Raw genomic sequence first — 24,514 nt, 5'->3', positions numbered from 1 at the left:
TACGATGCACAAATCCTATCGACCGTCGAACTCCCCGGCGTCTTATCCGATGGTCGTTAACCTGACTTGCCGTTTCCTTCCTTCCACCATCCTTCCGTAGTCCGCGCAACTCCTTTCCGCAATCGTAAAGATCGTTCATCGATAGTCCCTAAGGATTTTCTACAGATATATTCCTCCTTTGAGAAACGGAACCGAAACACGGAAAAAAAGGATTTGCTACTATACGGACAACTAAAATTTTTTGCTGCGAGAGCTAATTAATTTTGCAATAATTGCCAAACCTTTTTGCTGCAATAGCAAAGTTCAGCAAAACTCTTTGCTGTTGCAGCAAAACTTTTTTTATAATTCACGTGAAAATCGCTATATACGGTCAAATTTATATTGAGAAAGAACAGTATTTGCAGGGATTTTATCTCATGTTAGGATTTTATTTATAATTATTTTCTGAATTAAACATATCTATATATCTTTTTTTTTAATTAAATAATTTATAATTATCTAATAATTTATTTCTCAAATGTTCAGTTTTTTTTTATTTTTTAGACGTGATTAGATAAATTTTTCTCCTAATTATAGTTAGTAATTTTTTTTTAATAACACGATGTATGAATAATAAAGCTAATTAATCGTTTAATCGTGGTCCTTAATCATTTTATCTGTTTCTATTTTTCTATTCTGACATGTATTATAGCTTTATAAAGACAAATAAGAGTAATTGGCGAGAACGATAAGAGCATATCAATTGGACGCAGTTCTGCAATGCGGAACCAACTCCCAAAACCTATATACTTACTTTTCCGCTATATATATAGCGCGAAACACTGGAAATAAAATTTTGCGTCGACGTATCTCAAATATAATGACCGAGCTATTATATAATCTTTCTTAAATACAATTCCATGTATTATATGCGTTTTATTAATGTATTTATGCGTTTATATGTTATATATGCATTTTTTTCTTGTGTCTCCAGAGAGCAGCAGATTATACAGATAAGAGTTGAATCATTTTTGCATAATATATTACTTCATAATCACTTTGTAATGTAGAACTAAAATTCACGAAAATATGCTTGGGTCCGCATTGCATATGCATTCAATTACAATTTATAGAAATGCGAGTCACGTTTGAGAAATCGCGATAGCAATAATCGCACGTGTAATGCAGATATAACGACGGTTCCACTTAAAATGAGGTAAAGACTTGCGATGCATATTAAGGCACGTTAAACGATGCTAAAACTTCACGGTAAATATATAAGTTTCCGATAAATAACTTGTTTAAACTTTAACAAATATATTTGCAACAAAATTAAAACACATCGTAAAAGTGCCAATACATTAGGATTATATCTAAGTAAGAATCCTCGCAATTTCAGTACTTTTATAATATATCGTAAGTTTTTGTATATATTTCTTTTTTTTTTTTTTTTTGAAAACAGCATTTTGCGTTTCTATTCTTCACATTCTTATCTAACGACGTTCGGATTTCTTCACCGACGGCAATGCCGACGGCGAGAGCGAAAACAGGATAGCACGAGGAAGCGAGGAAAGGAGCGCGAGATTTTCGGGTCGGCTTCCAGCTTCCTGCGGGCCGCCGCGCCGGCCGCTCCGCTCGATGCCGAGCGGAGCGGAGTAGTCACGCTCGGCGAGCCCGAGGCTCAAGCTCGAATGTTGCACATCGGCGCGGCGGTGCCCAGTCTCCGAGTTGACGCGCGGATTTAAATACTCGGGTACCACCGGCTATGATCCAGGCAGAGAGAGAAAATTTGACGCGTCTGCACCGATGATCGATCGCGAATGGCGCGAATACATCCGCGTGGCGATTAATTTCGAGTCAGCGACTGTCTCCGTCCGTCTCTATAACTCCAATTGTATTAACTGAATTAATGTTTAGTTCTCAAGGTATTACGCGTGTCGGTGTCGTAAAAGCGATATATAGTTAATTATAGTAAACGTGGAAATAAATGGAGAAAAGAAATTGCAGAAATTTTCGGCTCGACGTGCAAAACTGAGTAGAGTCGATTGAATATAAAAACAAAACCGCTGTTGCGACAAGAAAGAAAAAAAAACAAAGACATATTCGAGACAAAGTGGAATTTGTTTAAGAAGAAGAAAAAAACGCGAAAAATCGTGATTTATTAAAAAGAAAACAAGAAGCGTCATTCTCGAAAAAAGAATTTTTTTACGTTGATATTTCTGTCTAGAATATATAATTAAAATTTCTTGGACAGACCGAGATGGCGGGGACCACTTCACTTTTCGGCAACTTCATCTCTTCGGACGCCGTGACCAGACTCGCGATAGAACGCGGCGATCGCTGCAAGGTTTGTGGTTTCACAACAATATGCGGTTTGTATAGATTGTGAGATAAATGAAAAGGCTGATAATGAGAAGTCTTAGGCATTAAATGAAAAAATTGAATTATTTAGACAATGAACTTATTTATTAGAATGACGTCTAATAATTACATTAACGTCTTATATACGCAAAGAGATTAGCTATTTACTTTCGCAATTGCAGTTATCTCCGATAACGTGTGATCTATAATAATTAACGAAATATAATACTCGCTCGCCTAAATAGCGAAATATCGACATCAGATGTCAACGGATTTTTCCATCACGATCATATCTTTCGTATTCGACCTCGTATCTAACCGTTATCGAGCGGTATATGTTTCAAAATAGAGACACTCGAAGATATAAACTTGATTAATTTCAAATTGTAATTTAGGTGTTGACACCCCTTTAATGATAACAATACACGATCGTACGAATATATTAATCAGAGATCGCGGATTTGTGTGTTTGTCAGCGTCGCACTTTTGCAATTTAAATCTCCCCGCTACGCTGGGAAACAATAAATTTGCGGTGATTTGTCGACAATCCGCTTCGGAATTTCAACCGAAAATCCACGATTCCGGCGACCGGACAATGCTTCATTTTCCAGATGCCGTCCGATGCAATTTCCTGGTGTGCCTCAAATACCGAAAATCGATCGGCGCATCTGTCGATTAAAACGCTGTGTAATCAACTTAAAATATATATTTTCCACAAAACGTAAAATATCTCACACAATTTGAATTCACATATTCCATTCGTATTCTTCGGTTGCGCAATTTTAATTTTACGCAATACTTGGAAAATTCTGAAGGAAAACCGCGCGCGTAATGTTATCTGGTCTATTCTGTAACGATATAGAATATTAGCATCGTTATATCATTACGCCGTGCCATTATCATCTCTCGTAATCGCGTCTCTTACACTTCGCTACGCTCGATATGAATATATCGGTGTTAATAAATTTAAACCACACTGTCGGGTGTTACGAAAATGCGTGTACGGGCGAGCGCCTGATGCAGGATCATCTGTGTTAAAGCCTCGGCGGCTTTCGCGGATCAATTATCTTCGCACGCGAAATTGGGTCTACGAATTATCTATTGCTCGCGCACAAATCGAGAGAAATCGCGAACAAACGAGGTCGCATTTAGAAACTTTATCGATAGCCGACTTCAGTAGACAATTGGAACAATCAGCAGCAGTTTTATATTCGAATCGCATGCATTATAAGAATCATTTAGGGGTTAAATATAGTTTCATTTATTTCGTTCTGTATTTCTCCGATTTTGTATTATTAGAAATTGTTACAACAGAAATTTTCTAACTTCCTTACTAGTTATATGACGACGTTAACCGATAATTTAATTATAATTTGACGCTCTTGTGACGTTTTTTAATTAATATTTATAATTAATCGTGTGAATCTATATAACATCTTTAAGATAAATTTTATAGGGGAGAAATCTCTCTCGCGTAGAGAGATAGATTTTCGAAACGACCAAGTGACGAAATTGCAATCCTCGATGGCTAGATATCATTACCGGGTGTTCAGTTCAGTCCTAGACAATAGTGGCTATTCGAGGAATTAGGGACACTAGTGCCGTGCCATGGTATATCTCTGTATACGCGCGACACGAGGAAACGATTTGATGCTTTGGGAAGGGAAGTCTGCTCTCGTAGGAGGGCACCGTGCCAGGAAGCCGATATTGCTGCGAACGATACACAGACACACTCCGCGGGGTCTCGCATGTATGTGTGCGGGGTGCGACCGGCTCATTGCCCGACAGTTAGCTTTCGTCGAAAGGTCATGCTAAACTGATCATTGAAAATCTTTCGTTAAACTAAAAACTGAAATTTCCAAAAGTCCTTATCGACAAAATCTTAATGACTGATAAAAGATTTTATTACGTTTATATACGCCGAATATTGCGATAAATAGTTTGTTTTCTTTATTTTGATATTTCTGGAAGATGTGTGACCCAACTTATATAAGCAGTTTAATTATTATTATTATATTTACTATAAATTTATTATAATACAAAATATACTTTTTAATAGAAACTGCAAAAATATTTAAATTTCTTAATTGTTTTAACTTTTATAATAGCTTAAAGTAATTTTTAATTTAATCTTTGCGCGATGCGTAACTTCTCAATAAATTATAAAATATTCACAAGTGCTTGTTTTTTCGAAGTATAATTAAAGCAACAGACAGCGCGGTGCAACTCTTTTAGCCATGGAGTGTTATTGTCGCGTCTGAAGAGCCTTCCTTAGAATATCTTTGTACAAAAGGACGGATGCCAGAAGACCGGTCTTCCTCTCTTTGTGGGTGTCGAATAAAATTAAAAGAGAAAAAAGATAAGCAGGATGAGACTCGCGCGCAATCTTACAACTTGAAGCAGACTTACTGAGTGAAGGAATAATTATTATAGGCAAATTATGCGCTGTATTGTCTTTAAACGTACTTTAACATTCTTATAAGTCTCAAACAGAAGAAAAATATAATGAAATAATAGAGTCGTTGCTCAAGTAATTTAACGTGCAGTTTCAGCACGTGTTGCATCGTAAATGACATCTACAAATAATTTATTCCAGGAACCAATAAAAATACACATATAATGATTGTAAATAAAATTTACAATTTTTAATTTTATCTCGTAGAATTTTGCATCTAAAATTAGGTATTATTTTTTTCTAATTGTTACAAGTAATTTCGTATTAATTTCTCGAACAATCACATAATCACAGATCGAGCCTTCTCATCTTATCTGCCCGGGCGATTCGGTGATAACGGTTCTAACAAATTATTACCATGTTTACGCAATAGAACACTGGATTTTCCGCTTTGAAGATTCGGCTTGTATCATCAGACAGATAATCATTATCGCGAAACGCGAACGACGCGCGAGGATGTAAGTAACGTGTCACGAATTTCTAATCAGATGCACGTTTTCGTTAATTCTTTATATTGGAGGAATTCGCGCGATATATCAGTCGACTGTGATCAGCAGCCGCGACTGGTCGATTCGAGCGCATCGTAAACGTAAGTGCACGCCAATTGTGTGCCGCCGCCGTTGTAGTAGTGGTGTAAAATCTATACATGTAACATACCGGATGTCGTGAATGCCTTAACGCTCAATAACAATTTTCTGAAGGTATTTTCGGAGAGAATCGCGTAAGATATATTTACACAGGCAGAAGTCATGACTATTTCGCTGGGAAGAAAGGGGGTCATAGCCATCCGTTATAGAAAAATAGGCAACGAGCGATAATTGACAGCTCTAGGCGTGTGACATGGCGTAAGGTTAAACGATAAGCGTAGATTATTCGCTCGTATTGAATAAAGTCGTGAAAAAAACATAGTTTTCTGGACTTTCATGTCATAGGCCGGCTTTGTATCGAGCGCAATTGATAGAAAATGACCGCGAAATGCGGCAATATTGAGAACAATCGAATAATCTCCTGACAGAAATATTTTACTGAAATTCTCTCTCTCTCTCTCTTTCTCTCTCTCTCTCTCTCTCTCGCTCTCTCTCTCAATCGACCCCATTACATTATTATTCCATAAGTTTCATGATGCGTAAAAGAAATTTTGTTATTACTTTTTAATAGTATAATATTTAATAACTCTCCTTATTTCACAGTATAATTACGTTTCATAAGGAGAATTATTATTCATTTTGAAATATATTTAGTAATTTTTCAATAACTTTTATTTCATTTTTCATTAATTTTATGGTACTTTCAGCAAAATATTTCTATCAGAGCCACCCGCTGAAAATATTATGAAATCGATGAAAAGTGAAATAAAAGTTACTGAAAAATTATTGAATATATTTCAAAATAAATAATAATTTTTTTTAATGAAATATAATGTAAATAATGTGTGAAATATAAAGAAAGTTAATAAATTATACTATTGAAAAGTAATAATAAAATTTCTTCTATGTATCATTTTTTAGGTATCATAAAATTTACTGAATTTAACTGAAAAAACTAAATTTTTACTAAAATATTGATGGAATGAACAATGAAATGGGGTCAATTGAGAGAATATTTCAATAGTAAAATTTTATTATATTTTTTGTAAAATATTTTTATCAGGGCCCTCTCAAATATTACTGCATATATTTTTTATTATATTAATTAAACTTGAACTTTTATAACAGCTTCTAAAATTATGTGCTCGGTAATTTTACGGAGCTGTTCTCTGTGCTTTAAATGTGTCTCGCTTCTTTAGAGGATTACGTTGCTAAATTAAAGATTTTTTTTTAATTTTCTCAGAACTCTTTCTTTCGTGAATCTGCTTCGAAGGATTCGTTTCATTTCAAGCAGGAATCTCGATTACGAATTGCGGATGCTAATTCGTTTGTTTAGGAAGGCCGCAGAGGGATGTGGCACTTGATCTTCCTGTTAATCGGTAGCGCGATGGCCGGCGAATCCGGACCGGAGTCGCCGCCGGAGTTCTTTGACACGACGATCAAAATCGAGGCGCCGCTGCCTTACGAGGAGGCATTTCCGACTCCGCTTCCTGGTTTGCTGTATCCCAGAGAAAGTGAATCTCGAGAGGTAAAATCTACATGATGCGACAACGCTGGTCTTTTAATGCCACTCGAATCTAAATCCGAGATAACCGGCTTACGTTCTCACACTTCCATTGCGAATCTGCAAATAAATTCTCGTGTTGAGGAAGGCAATCCGTGACGTTTCAGCTTACCATTTACATCTCGCTTGTTAAAAATAATTCTAAACATTTATCATTTTAATGAGAAATTTATTATATAACGTAAAATATATAAATATATGCAATGCAATAGGGATGTAAGTATCATTAAGTAAAATGTTTTTTTCTTACACTTTTTATTATAATATGTTAAAATAAATATTTTTTATTTTTACAATTTTATAAAAACTTCAAAAAAACCCGAAACAAATTTTTATAGCACTTTTTATTTTAGTAATTTGGCAGTTACTGTTAGAATGTTATTTTTCTCAAAAATGGAGTTTTCTTTACTTATATCTCTCTTGCACGAAGGCCTTCAATTATGTACAATTAGATGACAAATTTTATACAGTAAATATAAAATAAAGAGTGCAGAATATTTTTAATTTCCTCGTACTTTCTGCAGGTAAAATCGCTAGACGGATTATGGGATTTTGTCGTGTCGCCTGAAGGAGATGCGCTAAAGGGTTACACGGAAAGATGGTTCACCGATGACTTATCAAAGGTATCCATTTAATGTGAAATAAATCGATAACGACAAATGTGAAAATTAATAAATTAGTAAATAAATTTTTAAATTATTAAAAATTTTATCACATCAAATTGATATTGAAAAAAAGACTTATAACAAAAAAAACATAACAAATAATTCAATAAATGAAAAATTAATATCCAGAAAAGAGAAAGAACTGAACGAGATATTTATTACAATTACATAACAGGCAGCAAGGTATTTAATTAATTAGTTTATTGCGCGCAACGACTCTAAATTAATCATCCATATTGAAATTTTCCGCATTCAGAACCAGCAGCGTTGCATTCTTTGCGTCATTTTCTATAAACTATATATAATACTACTACTAAATATTAAACTCATCCAATTTTTTTTTAATCCTGCTGGTAGAATATTTTCTTAAAAACTGTATAGAATTTTTAAAAAGTTTAGAAGAATCCACTATTCCACGAGTTTTTATTTTTTTATATATTTATTATTATTTATGAATTTTTTTTTCTTTTATTTACTCGCTTTTACCATTTTTTATTGCTAATTCGCGTCCGACTTTTGCTGCAAGAGTCACGTGCATTTTATAATTTCGCGTAATTGCATGTTGTCCGTTCGTTATTACTTCGTCATTAGTGAAGATCCGTTCGCGCAAGACATGACTGGCTTTACAGGTCGGCGAGATGATGAAGATGCCGGTGCCCTCGTCCTACAATGACATTACAACATCGCGTAACCTCAGAGACCACGTCGGGGCCGTGTGGTATCAGAAGACCTTCTTCGTGCCCTTTTCTTGGCGGGACCAACGCGTTTTCGTCAGATTCGGCTCGGTCCACTATCTCGCACAAGTAGTAAGCATCCACTACTCTGAGTTTTTCAATCCCAAAGTGATCCTTCGGGATTTTCCTGAAGTACAACTTATTGAAAATCCACTGAAGAGAATACCTAAAAAGATAAATAAAACAAAATAAAAAAAAAGAGGTGAAAGATGAAAAGGGTGGGGAGCAATTCAACAATACTCCAATCTTATATGTTAAAACATTCTTCTAAATAAAAAATATATAGATTGTGTTTAGAGAGACTACGACATATTTCAAGACATATATTAATTTTAATTTAATTTTTGTCGAAATGCACGTAAAGTTCTTTAAATTACAAGATGCATAATCAATGTGGCTCACGAACGAGTTGTGTGTGTGTCTTGATGTAGTGGGTGAACAACGCTTTAGTGACCAATCACGAAATGGGCCACTTGCCCTTCGAAGCTGAGATCTCGTCGTACGTGTCCTTCGGCGGCAAGAACCGCATTACCGTCGCCGTGGATAACACTCTGCTGCAGACCAGCGTGCCCCAGGGCAAGATCATGGAGATGGTCACCGACAACGGCACCATCACGCACTTGCAGACTTACACCTTCGATTTCTTCAACTACGCCGGTATACACAGGTAAAAGTTTAATTAATTAAAACAAGGTGAATAATCAAACAATCAAAAATCAATTTTTTTAATTCTTTTTCTTTATTTAACAATATTTTATATTCTTTATATTCTTATTAGAAATATATTAGAAATATATTTTAACAACGCTTAATGCAACTATAAATGACACACATATAAGAGAAATATTTTTTAAACTTTAACAGTATTTCTTTCTCGTTTAATTAACATTTAATTTGTGTACAAGTATCTCTCATTTTTTTTTGGTTTATTTATTTTTCTCAAATTTGTCTCAAAAGTAAATAGGTTAACAGGGACCAAAAGAATCTCATTTGAGTCCAAATTTAATCTCTCCAATTCTCGAAATCAAAATCAATGTAAAGATACAAGTTCAGCACAATTATTGGGCAAAAAGAGAATGCATGAATAATGCAGGTGTAATCGCGTTGTCCCGCTTTGCTGTTACAAAGGACCTTTCGAGTTCTCTGAAGCGACGCGCGCGAATTTCACTCGCCACAAATAGATCTCTATCAAGGGCTTTGTGGAAAAGCTAATAGAAAGAACATTCAATGCGTTACGCATTACAATCGAGGCCACAAGAGACACGATCATGAGATTTTAGCTCTTCCACGAAAAAGTTTTTATGGCATAGAAAAATAAAGATGAACAATTTGATTATTTTAATCACATATGATAATTTGAGATAATTATACAGCTCTTCCGACAATTTAAGCGAATCATAATTAATATAAAAATACAAACACAATACAGAAAAATTATTCATAGAAAAATTACAACACTTGTAATAATTAAACAACTCCATCAGAATATCTTATTTATTTTAATTTTTATGTGGATTAGATTTAGTTAATATATTTTTAATTTATTTATTTTGTAATTTATTATTCTGCATAAAAGTATTTTCTACATTCTCGTAATAATTATAATTAAAACTAAGTCTACTTACTAAATAATCCTATAATAATCAAAATTGAAAAGACAGTATTTTTATATCTACTAATTTTTTTATGTTTAAGATCTTGTATTTATTATAAGTCAGAATGCACGATACTAATTTTGCTTGCGACCCCATATTGCTTCTATTAATAAAACTTTATTGGAACGCTCTCTGCGAAGGTCCGTTTTGCTGTACACCACGCCGCGCGTCTACGTCGAAGACATCACGGTGAGGATGAGCCTGATCGGCGACATGGGAATTGTCAAGTACATCATACAGCCGGCTGGCCTGCGCGAGGGAGAAATACCTGTCTGCAGGGTCGCGTTGCACGACGCCGAGCATACCTTGGCCATCAAGGAGCCCGTTTACGGCCTGTCTGGTACTCTGAAGGTCCCGCTCGCCAGACTCTGGTGGCCCAGAGGCATGGACCCCAAGCCGGGATACTTGTACACTTTGGAGGTATAAGACCTGTGATATTTGATCGGTGATTGCTCATATGCAGATGCCTTGATAGCGTCCTGGTTCGAAGCAAAGTCGACTCCAAATCGATTACAAAAAAGAGAAAACGTTATTAGAAAAGTGGGACACCGTTTAGAAAATTATACGTGACTGAAATATTTAACTCGTACAAATCAATCTTGAGTTCTGTTTGCGAAACGACGCGTCGCTTTTTCAGGTGAGACTGTCGGTGGCGAATGTCAGCAAATCGGACATCTATCGATTGCCGATCGGCATCAGGACACTCGCGTGGACCAACACGAGTCTCCTGTTGAACGACCGACCGGTGTACATGCGCGGCTTCGGCAGACACGAGGACTCGGTTATCAGAGGACGCGGTTTCGACCTCGTCACCACTGTCAGGGATCACGAGTTGCTTCAGTGGGTTGGCGCTAATGCCTACAGGACCAGTCACTATCCTTACAGCGACGAGGTCCTCGATATGGCCGACAGGTACCGAGAATAAAAGTTTCCTAGAGTTATCTGATACGCTAATACGTTTACTTTCTTTACCTTCCAGTTTTCTCTCTTACGCATAATTTATTCTATTTCAAACTCTGTTAAATTCAATTTTGAAGATTGGGTTTTCTCGTGATCGACGAGTGCCCTTCCGTCGATACGGAGAATTATTCGCCGTCGTTACTCTCGCGTCACAAGGACTCGCTGTCGGAGCTTATCCGCAGGGACAAGAATCGACCCTCGGTGATTATGTGGTCCTTGGCTAACGAACCGAGAACCCAGCTGCCCCAGGCTGAGGAGTACTTCAAGCAGATCGCCCATCATACCAAAGCGATCGATCCTACCAGGCCGGTCACCATCGCTCTTGCTCGAGGAGTGCAGGTAACGTAATATAAACAAATAAAAAGATATGAAAAGATAAAAATAAATTTTAAAAAATAAATAATTATTTTACAAAAGACTTAAAATCCTCCCGTAATATTTTCTAAAGAGAAGAGAAAAAGTAAATTTCTTAATTTTCAACATCGAACGTTTTTGCAGCTAAATCAAGCTGAAATTATATCAGATAAAAGTTAATAATATTAATGGAACTTTGTTTTTCTAATTATAATTTAATCTATCCAAGAGTTTTAATTTTTATCACATATGTTTGTAACATGAAATAAAATTGCTGATAAATAGATACTGTGTATAATTTTAGGAGGACAAAGCTGGTCAGTTTCTCGATGTAATTAGCTTCAATCGTTACAACGCTTGGTACAACAACGCCGGCAGAATGGACATGATCACTGACAGAGTTCAAGGGGAAGCCGAGGCCTGGCACAGAAAATATAACAAGCCAGTACTTATGTCCGAGTACGGAGCCGATACTATGCCCGGTCTACATGAGGTAAAACTCTCTCTATATTCACACAAAAGCCCTTTTTTTATACATATAATAAATTATATTTATTCCATATTTATTTAACACATATTAATCTCATCGCGCTTTAATCTTATTACAAAAATGAAAATATATAACTACATATGCAAATAAAAAGTGTACAAAAGAAATAAGGTCCAAAATTTAATATAAGAGTGTAGGAAGAAATATACATAGAGGAGAGCTATAAATGTAAATAATTACAATGAAAAATAAATATAAAAGAATAAGAAAGAATAAAATGGGAATATAAAATAATTATGCAATTTCGTTTAATAAACTTTTGTGCTATTATTACATCGTAATTAGTTTTTTTATTTATTTTGTAATTTACACGCATTAATTCTATGTTAATTATTATGTTAATTCTATGTTATTTAACTTGTAATGTATACACATTGATTCTATGTTAATCATTATGTTAATTCTATGTTATTTAATTTGTAATTTATACACATTAATTCTGTGTTAATTATTTGCAGCTACCGGAATACGTATGGAGCGAGGAATACCAGAAAGAATTATTCTCCAGACACTTCGAAGCCTTCGATCGATTGCGACGCGAGGGCTTCTTTATCGGCGAATTCATCTGGAACTTTGCCGATTTCCGCACTGCGCAAAGTGAGTATCAAATAAAGTCACATTTACTAATTTATTATTATTATTATTACTACAGAACAATTTAATGCTGATATTATCAGATATTATTACGAAAACACTTGTACGGATTATAATAAAAGTTCATGCATTTTTTTCATTATTTCTACGTATAATTATAATTGAATACAGCTAACATTCTTCTAATTAATTGAATAGATAGCTTTAATTTACTAGCACTAATAGTTTTTAAATTTAAGAGAGGTTTGCGCATTGCAGCATATACCAGAGTGGGCGGCAACAAGAAGGGAATCTTTACGAGAGACAGACAGCCGAAAATGGCAGCCCATCACGTTAGGAAGAGATACCATGCGCTCTCAGTCGAACTGGACGGCGCGCAGATACCGGAGGATGTCGAAAATTACATTTCATCCTATTATTCTCACTTAGAACTCTAACTGAATTTAAAAAGAGAAAAAATTGAAGTGCGAGAATTGCTTCGCAAGGTCTTAATTTTTGACAAAACTGCATTTTCTTCATTTTGTACATCGAGACACAAAGGTTGCACCGATAACTTAACATAGACGACTTATTCACCTAATGTACGCATACTATATCATAAAATCATTTGTATCCATTGTATACATCTGCACCCATTTTCTACGAGAAAAATATAAATCCTCCATTTATTCATCTAAGACTTGTTCACATTCGTTCATATGACAAGAAAAACTCCATTTTCGCACTCATCTGACATAAATTTGACATAAGCTTTTATATCTGATATACTTTTGCGACGTACATAAATATTTAAATTAAAAAAAAAAAACAGCATTTTTTCCCGTCTTGATATTTTTGTACAATTCGTAAAATATATTTACAAGCTGTATTAAAAATAACGTCCTTCTCTAACGTATCACAGCCTTGTTCGATGCAATAACGATGTACATTCAGAAGTTGTTTAGCATGGCTTAGCATTGTCTGGCGGTTCCACGATCTGCAGACAAGCATCTGCCATCTCTAAGAATATGGGCTCCTTCATGGCTGATGCAATCGCCTCGGTGGGATTTGAACTGTCCACAACTGCCTTCATAATGTCACGCAAGTAGGGATTCTGGAGACACTTTATCAGTTCCTTGCTGTCACACAATTGTCGCAGCTTCTCCATAGGCACTGTGTCTTCCGTTGAAAAATCATACCTCCGTTCAGTGACCCTTCGATATTCCTTGGGTTTCTCAGGTAACACTGGAGGCTCGCAAGGTTGAGTTTTGTGCTCTCTGCAACATCCCACAGAACAACTGAAATACAAAAATTAAATTAGTTTTAAAAGACACATGGAGGCATATAATCAATATATTAAATGTACAATAAAAAAAAAAGGGTAATTATTCAGTTTACACCCCTCATCTCCGATTTTGATGAACTTAGGCTTATTCGACGCGTTTTTGCACGAAACGAACGAATCTGGCAGAAAAAAGTATCGCTCTGCCCCGCGACGCGAGATATTAATCGTTAAAGTTGACAGGAATCAGGTTATGATTCCTGTCACCTGTCACATACCGACATGTAGCAACACTGAACACTGAACTGCACTGAACGTGCCCTGCGGCCACATGCGCATGCTCAGTAGTCGCACGCGCATGTAAAACTGCGCCAATTTTAAATGGGTGCGTTCAGCCGATACTCTGCTAGCCTAGCAATCGCGAGCAGTCGCTCGTTTTCGCTCGTTTCCTCTCCTTTTAATCCATTGGGTTAAAGGAGAGGAAACGAGCGAAAACGAGCGACTGCTCGCGATTGCTAGGCTAGCAGAGTATCGGCTGAACGCACCCAATGAATCAATCGTGCAGAATAACCAAGCATCTCGATTGAAGCAGTTAGGTCATTGTAGATGTTATGCACGCACGCACGCACGCACACACGCACACACACACACACACACACGGGGGGGTGAGAAGGGGCCTTCGGCCCCCGTTCCCCGCACCCACCCCGCCGGTAGGCAGCGTGGACTTCGCTTTACAACGCTAAGTTGTAAAGCGAAATTATAAAGTACATGCAGGGGGGGGGTGCAGTGGAGAAAAGCCTTTCTGTTCACGTGCGTTCACGCATGTAAGCCCCCTTGCACCCCTCCATGCATGTGCTTTATAATTTCGCTTTACAACTTAGTATGTACTTTAAGTTGTAAAGCGAGGTCAACGCTGCCTACCGGCGGGGTGGGTGCGGGGGAGGGGGGGACCAAAGGCCCCCCTCGCACCCCCTCCCCGTGTGTGTGTGTGTGTGTGTGTGTGTGTGTGTGTGTGTGTGCTTCCCACGCATAATTAAACTAAAGAAACTCCCAGCGTGAGACCTAACTGATTGAATCATTATGCTTGGTTATTCTGCACGATTTAACTGTTTTATGATTTTTGTTAAAGCAGGGCACACACACACGTGTGTATGCCCTGCTTTATAGAAGTTGTGATTTTCGTTAAAGCAGGGCACACACACGTGTGTATGCTGGTGTATGCCCTGCTTTAACAAAAATCATAAAACAGTTAAATCGTGCAGAATAACCAAGCATCCCGATTCAAGCAGTTAGGTCTCACGCTGGGAGTTTTTTTAGTTTATATTATGCGTGGGAAGCACACACACACATACACACACGGGGGGGGTGCGAAGGGGGGCTTTCGGAGGGGTGCAAGGGGGCTTACATGCGTGAGCGCACGTGAACAGGAAGGCTTTTCTCCCCTGCACCCCCCCCCCATGCATGTACTTTATAATTTTGCTTTACAACTTAGCATGTACATACATACTTTATGTTGTAAAGCGAGGTCGACGCTGCCTACCGGCGGGGTGGGTGCGGGGGAGGGGGAGCCGAAGGCCCCCCCTCGCACCTCCCCGTGTGTGTGTGTGTGTGTGCTTCCCATGCATAATTAAACTAAAAAAACTCCCAGCGTGAGCCCTAACTGCTTGAATCGAGATGCTTGGTTATTCTGCACGATTGATTCATTTAAAATTGGCGCAGTTTTACATGCGCGTGCGACCACTGACCATGCGCATGTAGCCGCAGGACACGTTCAGTGTTGCTACATGTCGTCGGTATGACAGGAATCATAACCTGATTCCTGTCAACTTTAACGATTAATATCTCGCGTCGTGGGGCAGAACGACACTTTTTTCTGTCAGATTCTTTCGTTTCGTGCAAAAACGCGTCGATTGAGCCTAAGTTCATCAAAATCTGAGGTGAGGGGTGTAAACTGAATATATATATATATATATATATTGGGCTTATTATAATTATATATTGTATTTCTATTTCCAATAAGTTACACAAAAAATTGACACGTTTACTGTTACCTTTTTGTATTGTCGAAAAAAGTAACCTGATAATTTTTAAAGATATTTAAATTTTATACAGAATATTTTCGTGTTTATTTCAGAAAGCACATAACCTTAAGAAGATAGGATAACCTCAATCTGCAAGCAGTTATACTTACTAAAATTCCCTGCACCTCGGACATTTGTAAGCTGCACCGTCCTTTCCGCAAACACAACAATTTCTGATTGTCTGATTCATCTCAATTCATGACTCAATTACTTTACCATGTAAGTATGTACATACACCGTTTGATATATAAAAATATCGGAGCACGTGTCGGTGTCACGAATGTATTTTTATCCCACCACGTGATCCACGAGCATGCGCCATCTGCCGCCTCTGCCGGTCGATGAAAGAAGTAAATTTAAAATATTTATTCATAAATAATTTTCATTTATTTTCCTTAATCTTTCTTAGATGTTTATCAAGAAATAAAATAAGAATTTCAGTATAATAATGCATTGTTTGTAGTTTTTCTAACACTTTTAATGTGCAATATTCAGCAGAAGCTATTTCTATATATATATATTCTATAATCTCTATTATATAAATATATACATATATAAAATTGACATTACACATTTTCACCTACTTTTTGTGTATATTTTTGTTGCGCAATTAGAAGTAATTTCGAGAAATGTTTAACTAACTTTATTAATCATTAGTCAAGAGTCATATTATTTATTAAATCAAATTCATTTAAAGTTTTATTTATAAAAAATATAAATCAATATATCAATTCGGTTCAATAACGATTTTTGTAAACAAAGAAAATAATTAATTTAAAAAAATCCTTATTTTAAACGACTGCAGAGAGTTTCAAGAATTCTGCATGATTCTGAGGATTAATAAATCATTAGTCCTAGTTACTTAAAATGGTTTTACTCCATTTCTTCTGCATGTCATCCCTTTTCATTACAATATATGTCTAAACTCGCTCAACATGAAACTGTGCACAGGAATTTATAATAATAATTAATTCTTTAAAAGCTTTTATCGTTGACGATTTTCGAAGATCAGATTTTTATATAACTAAAATCGGTAGCGTTAGGAAAGTAGCGTTCGCGCGAACGCATCGTGGCGAAGAGAGAAATTACGAAGCGGGACGACGTATTTCGATGAGGAGGAGGCGGAACTGGCCTGGATCTCTAAACGCGATCTCGTGGCGGATAACGATGGAAATTCGCATTCTTGCGGCGCGAGAGTACACGTACGTACGTCACTCGCGTGCCGGACACGGTGCGTCAACCGTACACGCGCGATTCCAACGTGATTTCATTTCACATCACGCGAGAATCGAATCTCGCCTCGGCGGTTTTACCTCGCACGGGAAACGGATCCCGGTTTCGTTTCGCGACGCGATCCGAATTCCTGCCCTCGGCGCGGCACGAACCAAATTTCATTATCTTGAATTTCAACTTTATTTTATTATCTGAGATTTTTATATTTTTTTCACAACTTTCATACCCTGTATTTTGAAAACAAAAAGCAGTTTATGTTAATAGGACCTTTTCTCTCTAAAATAAGCCACGGAATAGCCTCTTCAATTTTTTGTACTTACTTTTAGGGAACACATCCTATATATAAGTCACAACACGATAGGGGATTATTTTCACATAAATCAAAGTAAAGATTGCAATATTTATTAGTAAAATCCTCTTGAAAGGTTAAGCCAACGATGAAGAAGAGATGAGATAAAAAGAAGAAAGGTATAGGAAAGCTATTGGCGTATTCCTGGAACAAGGATTGGCGAAACTTGTCTGCGTTGTAGGAAAGGAAAGGTAAAAGAAGATGGAAATAGGAAAATTAGGACACGCAAGTCTTGGTGAGATATGGAATGGAAGAAAAAGAAGAGGAAATGCGGAAGGAGAGAAAAATTAGGAGGTATGAACATTACAGTTTAAAGGACGCAGCAGTTTTTTGGAAATATTAGAATCTTTGGATGACACGGAGGCAAATCCAGGTATATTAATTATGCAACAGTAGATAGGAGACATGGGAAGATAACTAAAGAACGCGCATGCGAGGAGGAAATAAATGTTGCTTCGGGGGGAACGAGAGAAGAAGAGCTGGGAGGCATTTTACTAGGAGTGAAGGAAGAGCAGTGTCGAGGAATTTGGCAAATAAGGAAGAAGAATGGAGCGATCCGAGGGCACAGAAGTGATTCGAGTTAAATTAGGTATGAATTCAAAAGATCAGGAGGATGAAGAAGATAAAAAAAAAGAAGAGGAGGTAGGTGCATATAGGGAGGTGTGATGAGTTTGGAAAAGCTGGGGACATAGGATAGCATTAGTTAGGTAGCAAGAGATTTGTTATTAGGCAAGTGTATTATGATGAGAGAGTTACGTTAATATTTGAAGGTAAAGGTAAATAATTATTAATATATTAAGATGTGATTGAAAAACAGGAAAATAGTTGTAATATTAAGGTAAAGGTAGGGATAAAGAAAAAGAGAGAATTAGGTTTTGGATTATAAAGTTTAGAGAGAATATGCATTGATTTAGAATTCAAGTTTTATAAGTTTTAGTTTTAGGATGTAAGGAATGTTATTTTAGAGACAAAGCGAAGTATGAGTCTAAAGGAGATTTGGGAAACATTTAGAAAAAAAAAAAATATAGGAAATATTAGTTGTTGCGCGTTGCGGTAAGAAGGTATGTGTGTGTGTTTAGGTGAATAATGTCCGTTTCTTGGCTTGATATTGCTGAAGCGGATTAGTTCAAGTATTACTGCATGAGTTAAGGGTGTGAGTTTAACGTGCAAATTATGGGTTTAGGCGTGTAGGGTTTAAGGGGTGGTTTTTCTAGAAGAAATTAAAAAAAGTATGGAATAAGGAATTAACAGTGTCACGCGTTAAGTTAAAAAAGTTGGTATAAGTGTGTTTAAGGTATATTGTAAACCAAGTCCATTTCATGGCTTTGTATAGCTGAAATTAAATAAATCTATCTATCTAGTAAAATCCTCTTCTAAAACATATAAAATAATGCATAACTGTATAATTAAATTAAATATTTGAAGGGTACACAGAAGAAAAACGATATCCATTCGGAGTAATTTCGAAAAAAACGCAATTTCAAGTTTCAAGACATCAAATATCTTAGGATCGAAGCTATTGAAAAAGATACTGGCAGCGAATATCGGTATGCATCGTGTTTATATTTAGTGTTTACATTGTATGTTGGACTCTGATGATTCTTCGCTCCATCACAAACACGTACGTGGACTATGATCGTTTTTCCTCAACACGATATCTTTCGACCTTATTTCCAATGAATTGTAACTGTTCTCGATTAAAACAAATAAGAATTATGAAAGTTTGAAAATGCCACGGGATAGCATGTTCAGATCAATTTCGACAAAAAGTAGACTTTAATTTTTCCCTCTGTATACCCTTCATATTTAATTATAAAATGTAATATATTTATATAGTTTCAAAACTATATATACACTACCGAGACTAGAATCGCCGACGTGAATTTGTCATCGTTGTTGAAAGCTCTCGATGTTGAAACTTTCCTCCCGGGGCCGGTGACCATGAGTAGAGCTCGTGCGCCCAAGGTCATTGATTCCACCGGCAGTTCCGGCTCGGTTTCTGGGCCAGGTTAACCGACGGTCCCGCGACGGCGACGTCCGGAATACCTTCGCTCGCCGTGACGTCGGCTCGGCCCGATATACGGCGGACCGATAATGAACCGGCATAACTCAGCGACGGACTTGAACTCGTCCGAACCCGAAGTTCTAATGCGAATTCGAGGCCCTCCAATTCTTTCCTCCAACAAATTGCCAAACGATTGAATCTGATTAAAAGATATCAAAATTAATTTCCACAAGAAATGGTTGCTTCCGCGAACGTTTGTGGATCGATATTTCAAGTGAAAGTGATCCCTTAGAACCCATATACAGCACCACGTCCATAATTGGGGCATAAGATGTCTCAAAGATGTCTCAAAGGTGTTTTTAAGACGTACCGTCCTATGTCCCGATTTTGGGCATGCTGTCTGGGAATTTTCTCAGAAAATAAGCTCAACTATACATTAATTATTAAAATGGCTGTAATTGAACTTGAGATCAATAATAAAATGAACAATTCTCCCAAGTTCCAACTTGTAGTTCGCTCAGCTAACGTGAATTACGGCCTTGCCGGCATCATCGGGGGGCCTTGCTCGCGAGCATTCTGCGCGAAATGCGAGTTGGCCATTCATTCACGTCTGAGTCCTCGTTCACCGGCGGGGCATTGACGCAGCGGCATGACACGTGCGAATTTAATCCTTTGAGACCTAGAAAAAGGCTTGAGAAAAGAGTCTCCAAAAGTCCGAACATCACACGCAAATGACGATCTCACGGATACTCTCGTCGCTCTGATAAATAAACGAATGTGACGGATTAAGCTTCAATGCTAGATTAATTCTCGATAGCGAAGAAAAGAATAATCAAACTTTCACCGGCCTTTAATTATAAGCAACTTTGTAATCGGCTTTAACATATAAGTTTAAGACAGGATGAGAAGTTTCCCTCTCGTTCTTCTTATTCAAGTCGAGAATTATTGGAAGTTAATTGCTAATTAATAAAGCGAGCTAGTTTCTGCGATATGGAGGTCGTTGACCGCGTTCGACGGCGCGGCGCCTCTTCGCTCTTAATTGACTACATAAATCGCAGAGCAAATAATAAAAGCGAGCTCGTACCCGAAGATGGTACGCGCGTTTACCTTGAGGAGGTCGCGATGCGTCAATCTGGTTCTCTTCTTCTTCTTTCCATCTATATGACGACAGGCGAATGCGATGACCCAGCGCAGCGCCAGGAAATCCACGTCCGGATAGTCGTGCCGAATGGCGATTGTACGTGTCTCAGATCTCAGATTACCTCGGTTTGTACGGCATGTAAAAGCCCAACGATTACATAATAACAGCGTACTATTATAATTAAATTTATTATCATGATTGGAAATTATTACATTTATTAATTTCAAAATATAAATTTAAAATTATTAAATCTGTTATGCGTCACAATTATATCTATTTTTGAATTATCTCCGATAATATATGGATTTATTTAGATTTAAGTGTACCAAAATTAACAAAATAATGATTTATTATTGAAGATTCCAGACTCTGTGTAAAAAGCTCGTAAAAATCTGAAAACTACATTTTCTTTTGTTTAATTAATATTAATTATATAAATATATATAAAAAATATAAACACTCAGACAGCACACATGACTAAAACTGCGAAATAAAACGTCCGGTCCTAAAGACGTCTTATTTCTCAATTTTAGACATGTATGCTGTCTGAATGTTTATTTTATATAATTAACATTAATTAAACAGAAAAAAATGTAGTTTCGAGATTTTTACGAGCTTTTCACAGAATCTGGCGTCTTCAATAACAAATAATTATTTTGTTAATTTTAGTACATTTAAATGGTAAATATAAAAAAAACCTGCTTATTTTTATTGTTGCCTAACCCCCAATCTGGGGGATCGGTTATTTCCTCTCTAAATATAGAGAGCTAGGCAATAAGATACTCTCGGTGGGTTGCCATGCCTGCTTCCGAGAGGTGACGATGACGATCGAATAAAAACCTGACAATTTTTGGTCGAATATCCTCCGGTTCACTATAGAATAGCGCACATCTGTCTGCACCACGATCGTCACTAGTCCTAAAGACGTCTTTTATCTTATGTCCCAATTTGGACCTGGTGCTGTCTGGGCCGTTATACGTAATCTAATCAAATTTCTATATATTTTGTCACGTGGCTACAACATTATTTTTATTAGGTATATGTCTCTCCATTAATTTGCCAGTGTTAGAAATTTAGAAGAAGCTTCGCATCAGGGAAAAGACGTATATACATGTGTGTCTGTGACGGAAGCCGGACCAAACTCATCGGGATGACTCGCGCGCGTCGAGATCTCATCTCGGAGCAGCCGTGAGCGCGATGACAGCATCCGGCGATGACGTCATACAACGGCGGTGGCGGTGGCGGTGGCGGTGGCGGCCGCAGTTGCGATGATCGTGTACGATGACGTCGACGATGATCGCAAATCGACGACGGCGGACGGCGGCGGCGGTGGCGACGGCAGCAACCGCAGCAGCAGCTGGAGGAAGGAGTTGGTGCCCCGAGCCCCGAGCCGAGCCGGCAGAAATGGACGGTGCACCGTTTCGTCGCGGGGCCCAGTGCCCAGTTCCTTCCAGATCGCAGTGTCGTCGACTTCTTTCGCATTCTCGCGGATCCTCCACCTGGGGTTCTCGACGCGGCGCGGCGATTCCGTACACCGCGGCCAGGCCGGTCGTCGATCCGCGACGAACGCCGCGCGCCGCGCCGCGCCGCGCCGCACCGGCCGGACGCCGCCGTCGCCGTCGGCACGGCCACATGACAGTGACCCACATACCGCGGTTCCGGTATGCCGCGTTACGGTTTACGGTCCGCGATATACAGTAATCCCGACATCGAATCCGACGTTCGGTAAACCGAACGAATTGTGCGAGCGGAGAGCTGTCGATGAGAAATAACGTGTAGATATATCAGCCGTGATCGGGAACGGGTCGACGACAGTTAGCGTTAAGTGCGCGGTATGGATTTTCGATAACCATTTCGCACCGTGGACACTTTTGGTACCGTAAGTACTCCGTTTAACGCGGTGATGTCTCGCGCGATCGTCCATCGAATTCGATCGAGTGCGAACCGAAATGAGTTGTTGAATGAGTGAAATAATTGTAAGAAGTCGAAAATAAAAAGTGAAGAAATAAAACAACGTGGAATAAGTTGAACGGAATTGGCTGACCCACTACGTTAATCCCTGAATTGCATTTATTGACGATGGCGATTTTTTAAACAAAGTCGGAATTATACGCTATAAATATAGTCCAATAATCATGTTAATGTTTGATAAAATAAATTTGAATTTTTATGGATTGTGTTGTGTTTAATTTTAAACGCATTTATTTTCAGTCATCTATCTATTTGATATTAAAATGACATTTGACCTTTATTGAAATAAAGAATTATCACAGATGTATTATCACAGATTCATTAAAAATTCTTCGCTTCTTTTCACCGGAACGTATCCGTTTAACAGAAATCCCAACGTGCCGTTATCACCGCAGTATTATTATCATCGGTACTGAGAATTAGATTCGATAGTCGGCGTCTGGTCGATCGCGCGACGATGGTTCAGTCAACGATAATTAACACATTAGTGATGCATTGAAATCGAATTTAGACATCCACGTTCGACCGAGATGAACCTGCGCTAATATATCGAGTAAGTACAAGAGTTGGATGAACGTAAAATGTGGCGTGTACGCTCTTTTTCCCATGCGAAACAAATAACGCGCGGGTTTTTTCTGTGACGTCCACGCAAAATTAACGTCTCGAATCGCGTTAATAAACAAGTTTGCGTTAGACATGATTCTTTCCTGGTGACGGGTCTCTGAAATTTTTCGAGAATGGAGTACCGCAAACACGGACATCTGCGAGAACAACGAAAGAAATATACTGCTATATCTGTACATTATAATAACTCATACGAAATAGCTTCGGGAAAAAGACGTAAATTCAGAAAAGACTATTCCGAAGACGATATACAGGGAAATGATATAAAACGAAGAAACGCGGATGCATGTATCTAATGATTTAAATAAAAGGAAGTAACAAATTGAAAGCTATACGATCTTAAAATGTATTCCCTTGACATTAAAAATTATAATTACAATAAAAACTCTGATTACAAAATATAGTAATATCTACAAGTGTGCAACATATATATATGTTATTACATCATATGTTGGTACAAAAAATTGTCCATCTACAAAACATTGTATTCTATCAAAAATTAAACATTATGGAGGATTATAATTAATAGCAGCATCAGCCATAATACAATTACGTACATAATTAGAATCTTATTAAACACACAGTATAAAATAATGTTAAATAATTAATTTGTTGTACACACCAGAGTGTTATTATATTATTAACTTCTCATTGTGCTGTTTTTACATTATAAGAGAGCAAATCATGTCCGATAATAAGGAAGATTCCACTGACACGTATGCGCTGCGGGCGAAAGAACTTTGTAGAATTCAGGAAGGCGGTAATTTAGTCGTGTATTATACCGCCGCGTGCCAGATTTGGCGAGGAACACTTGTTTCTCAATACGCAAGATCCTACTCAGGTCGTTCTCTCTCTCTCTCTCTCTCTCTCTCTCTCTCTCTCTCTCTCTCTCTCTCTCTCTCTCTCTCTCTCTCTCTCTCTCTCTCTCTCTCTCTCTCTCTCTCTCTCTCTCTCTCACTCTCACTCACTCATTATTTCGCCGAGTCGAAGCAAACATGCAAATTTTTTGGCGAACACGCGCGACACGGGCGGTCACATAAAGGATTAAACAGTACGTGTTTAATCCTTTCGATTTATTTCTCGTATCGTCCCGTGAAAAGAAAAAAGGCCAGTCTTATCGCTTTATTTATCGTGTATTTCATTCTAATAAATCTAACCGTTTCGTTAGCGCCTGACAAATTCTGCTGAATTAATTGAATTAAAAGTAGCACGAATACACGCGCTATCGACGTTTTTGTATCCCAGAAATTAATCCCTTAAATTTTTTTTTAATTGTAAATTTTATTTTTTTGTCACGCAGCGAAGAATTCTACCGTGCCTTTCATTTAACTGTGGCTGACTAATTTGGCCGATTTTACTTGTGGAGGAAAGCGCGTTTTCTTTCTCTCATG

The 24,514-nt window shown here is 37.6% G+C and overlaps 2 protein-coding genes and 1 long non-coding RNA gene across 16 annotated transcripts in view; 2 read left to right on the top strand and 1 right to left on the bottom strand.

The window, feature by feature from the left end:
* Nucleotides 1-13,816, top strand: part of LOC143903544 (beta-glucuronidase) — a 38,780-nt gene extending 24,964 nt beyond the window's left edge. For 2 of the 14 annotated variants that reach the window (XM_077417224.1, XM_077417222.1), the window contains exons 2-11: nt 6,719-6,910; nt 7,471-7,569; nt 8,241-8,417; nt 8,777-9,012; nt 10,141-10,420; nt 10,638-10,912; nt 11,038-11,299; nt 11,619-11,807; nt 12,323-12,461; nt 12,717-13,615. In XM_077417224.1, coding sequence (XP_077273350.1) covers nt 6,734-6,910; nt 7,471-7,569; nt 8,241-8,417; nt 8,777-9,012; nt 10,141-10,420; nt 10,638-10,912; nt 11,038-11,299; nt 11,619-11,807; nt 12,323-12,461; nt 12,717-12,895 — 2,013 coding nt within the window. In that variant the 5' untranslated portion in view covers nt 6,719-6,733 and the 3' untranslated portion in view covers nt 12,896-13,615. Of the gene's footprint in view, nt 1-1,642; nt 1,905-2,206; nt 2,327-5,245; nt 5,385-6,718; nt 6,911-7,470; nt 7,570-8,240; nt 8,418-8,776; nt 9,013-10,140; nt 10,421-10,637; nt 10,913-11,037; nt 11,300-11,618; nt 11,808-12,322; nt 12,462-12,716 lie in introns of those variants that run through there. The other 12 variants (XM_077417214.1, XM_077417218.1, XM_077417215.1 and 9 more) reach the window with 12 other exon arrangements.
* On the bottom strand, nt 12,947-16,053 carry LOC143903557 (zinc finger HIT domain-containing protein 3). Its single transcript, XM_077417240.1, has 2 exons — nt 15,911-16,053; nt 12,947-13,735 (listed from the first exon to the last, which is right to left on the bottom strand). Exons 1-2 carry the CDS (start codon nt 15,988-15,990, stop codon nt 13,399-13,401), a joined length of 417 nt encoding a protein of 138 aa, XP_077273366.1. The 5' UTR covers nt 15,991-16,053; the 3' UTR covers nt 12,947-13,398.
* On the top strand, nt 15,451-20,428 carry LOC143903562 (uncharacterized). The gene is made up of 3 exons (XR_013258748.1): nt 15,451-15,656; nt 15,854-16,019; nt 17,459-20,428. It is a non-coding gene; the product is annotated as an uncharacterized LOC143903562 (long non-coding RNA).
* The last annotated feature ends 4,086 nt before the right edge of the window (nt 20,429-24,514 follow it).

This window comes from Temnothorax americanus, unplaced genomic scaffold, assembly GCF_048541705.1.
Source record: "Temnothorax americanus isolate GAGA-0224 unplaced genomic scaffold, ASM4854170v1 Scaffold48, whole genome shotgun sequence".
Taxonomy (NCBI): Eukaryota; Metazoa; Arthropoda; class Insecta; order Hymenoptera; family Formicidae; genus Temnothorax; species Temnothorax americanus.
Note: the sequence above shows the minus strand (reverse complement) of the source record. Positions and strands in the feature narration are given on the sequence as shown.

Coding starts and splice junctions, on each gene's coding strand:
- LOC143903557 (XM_077417240.1), bottom strand. CDS start 15,990: ATGAATCAGACAATCAGAAATTGTTGTGTTTGCGGAAAGGACGGTGCA. Junction 13,736..15,910: donor CCGAGGTGCAGGGAATTTTA/GTAAGTATAACT, acceptor TTTGTATTTCAG/TTGTTCTGTGGGATGTTGCA.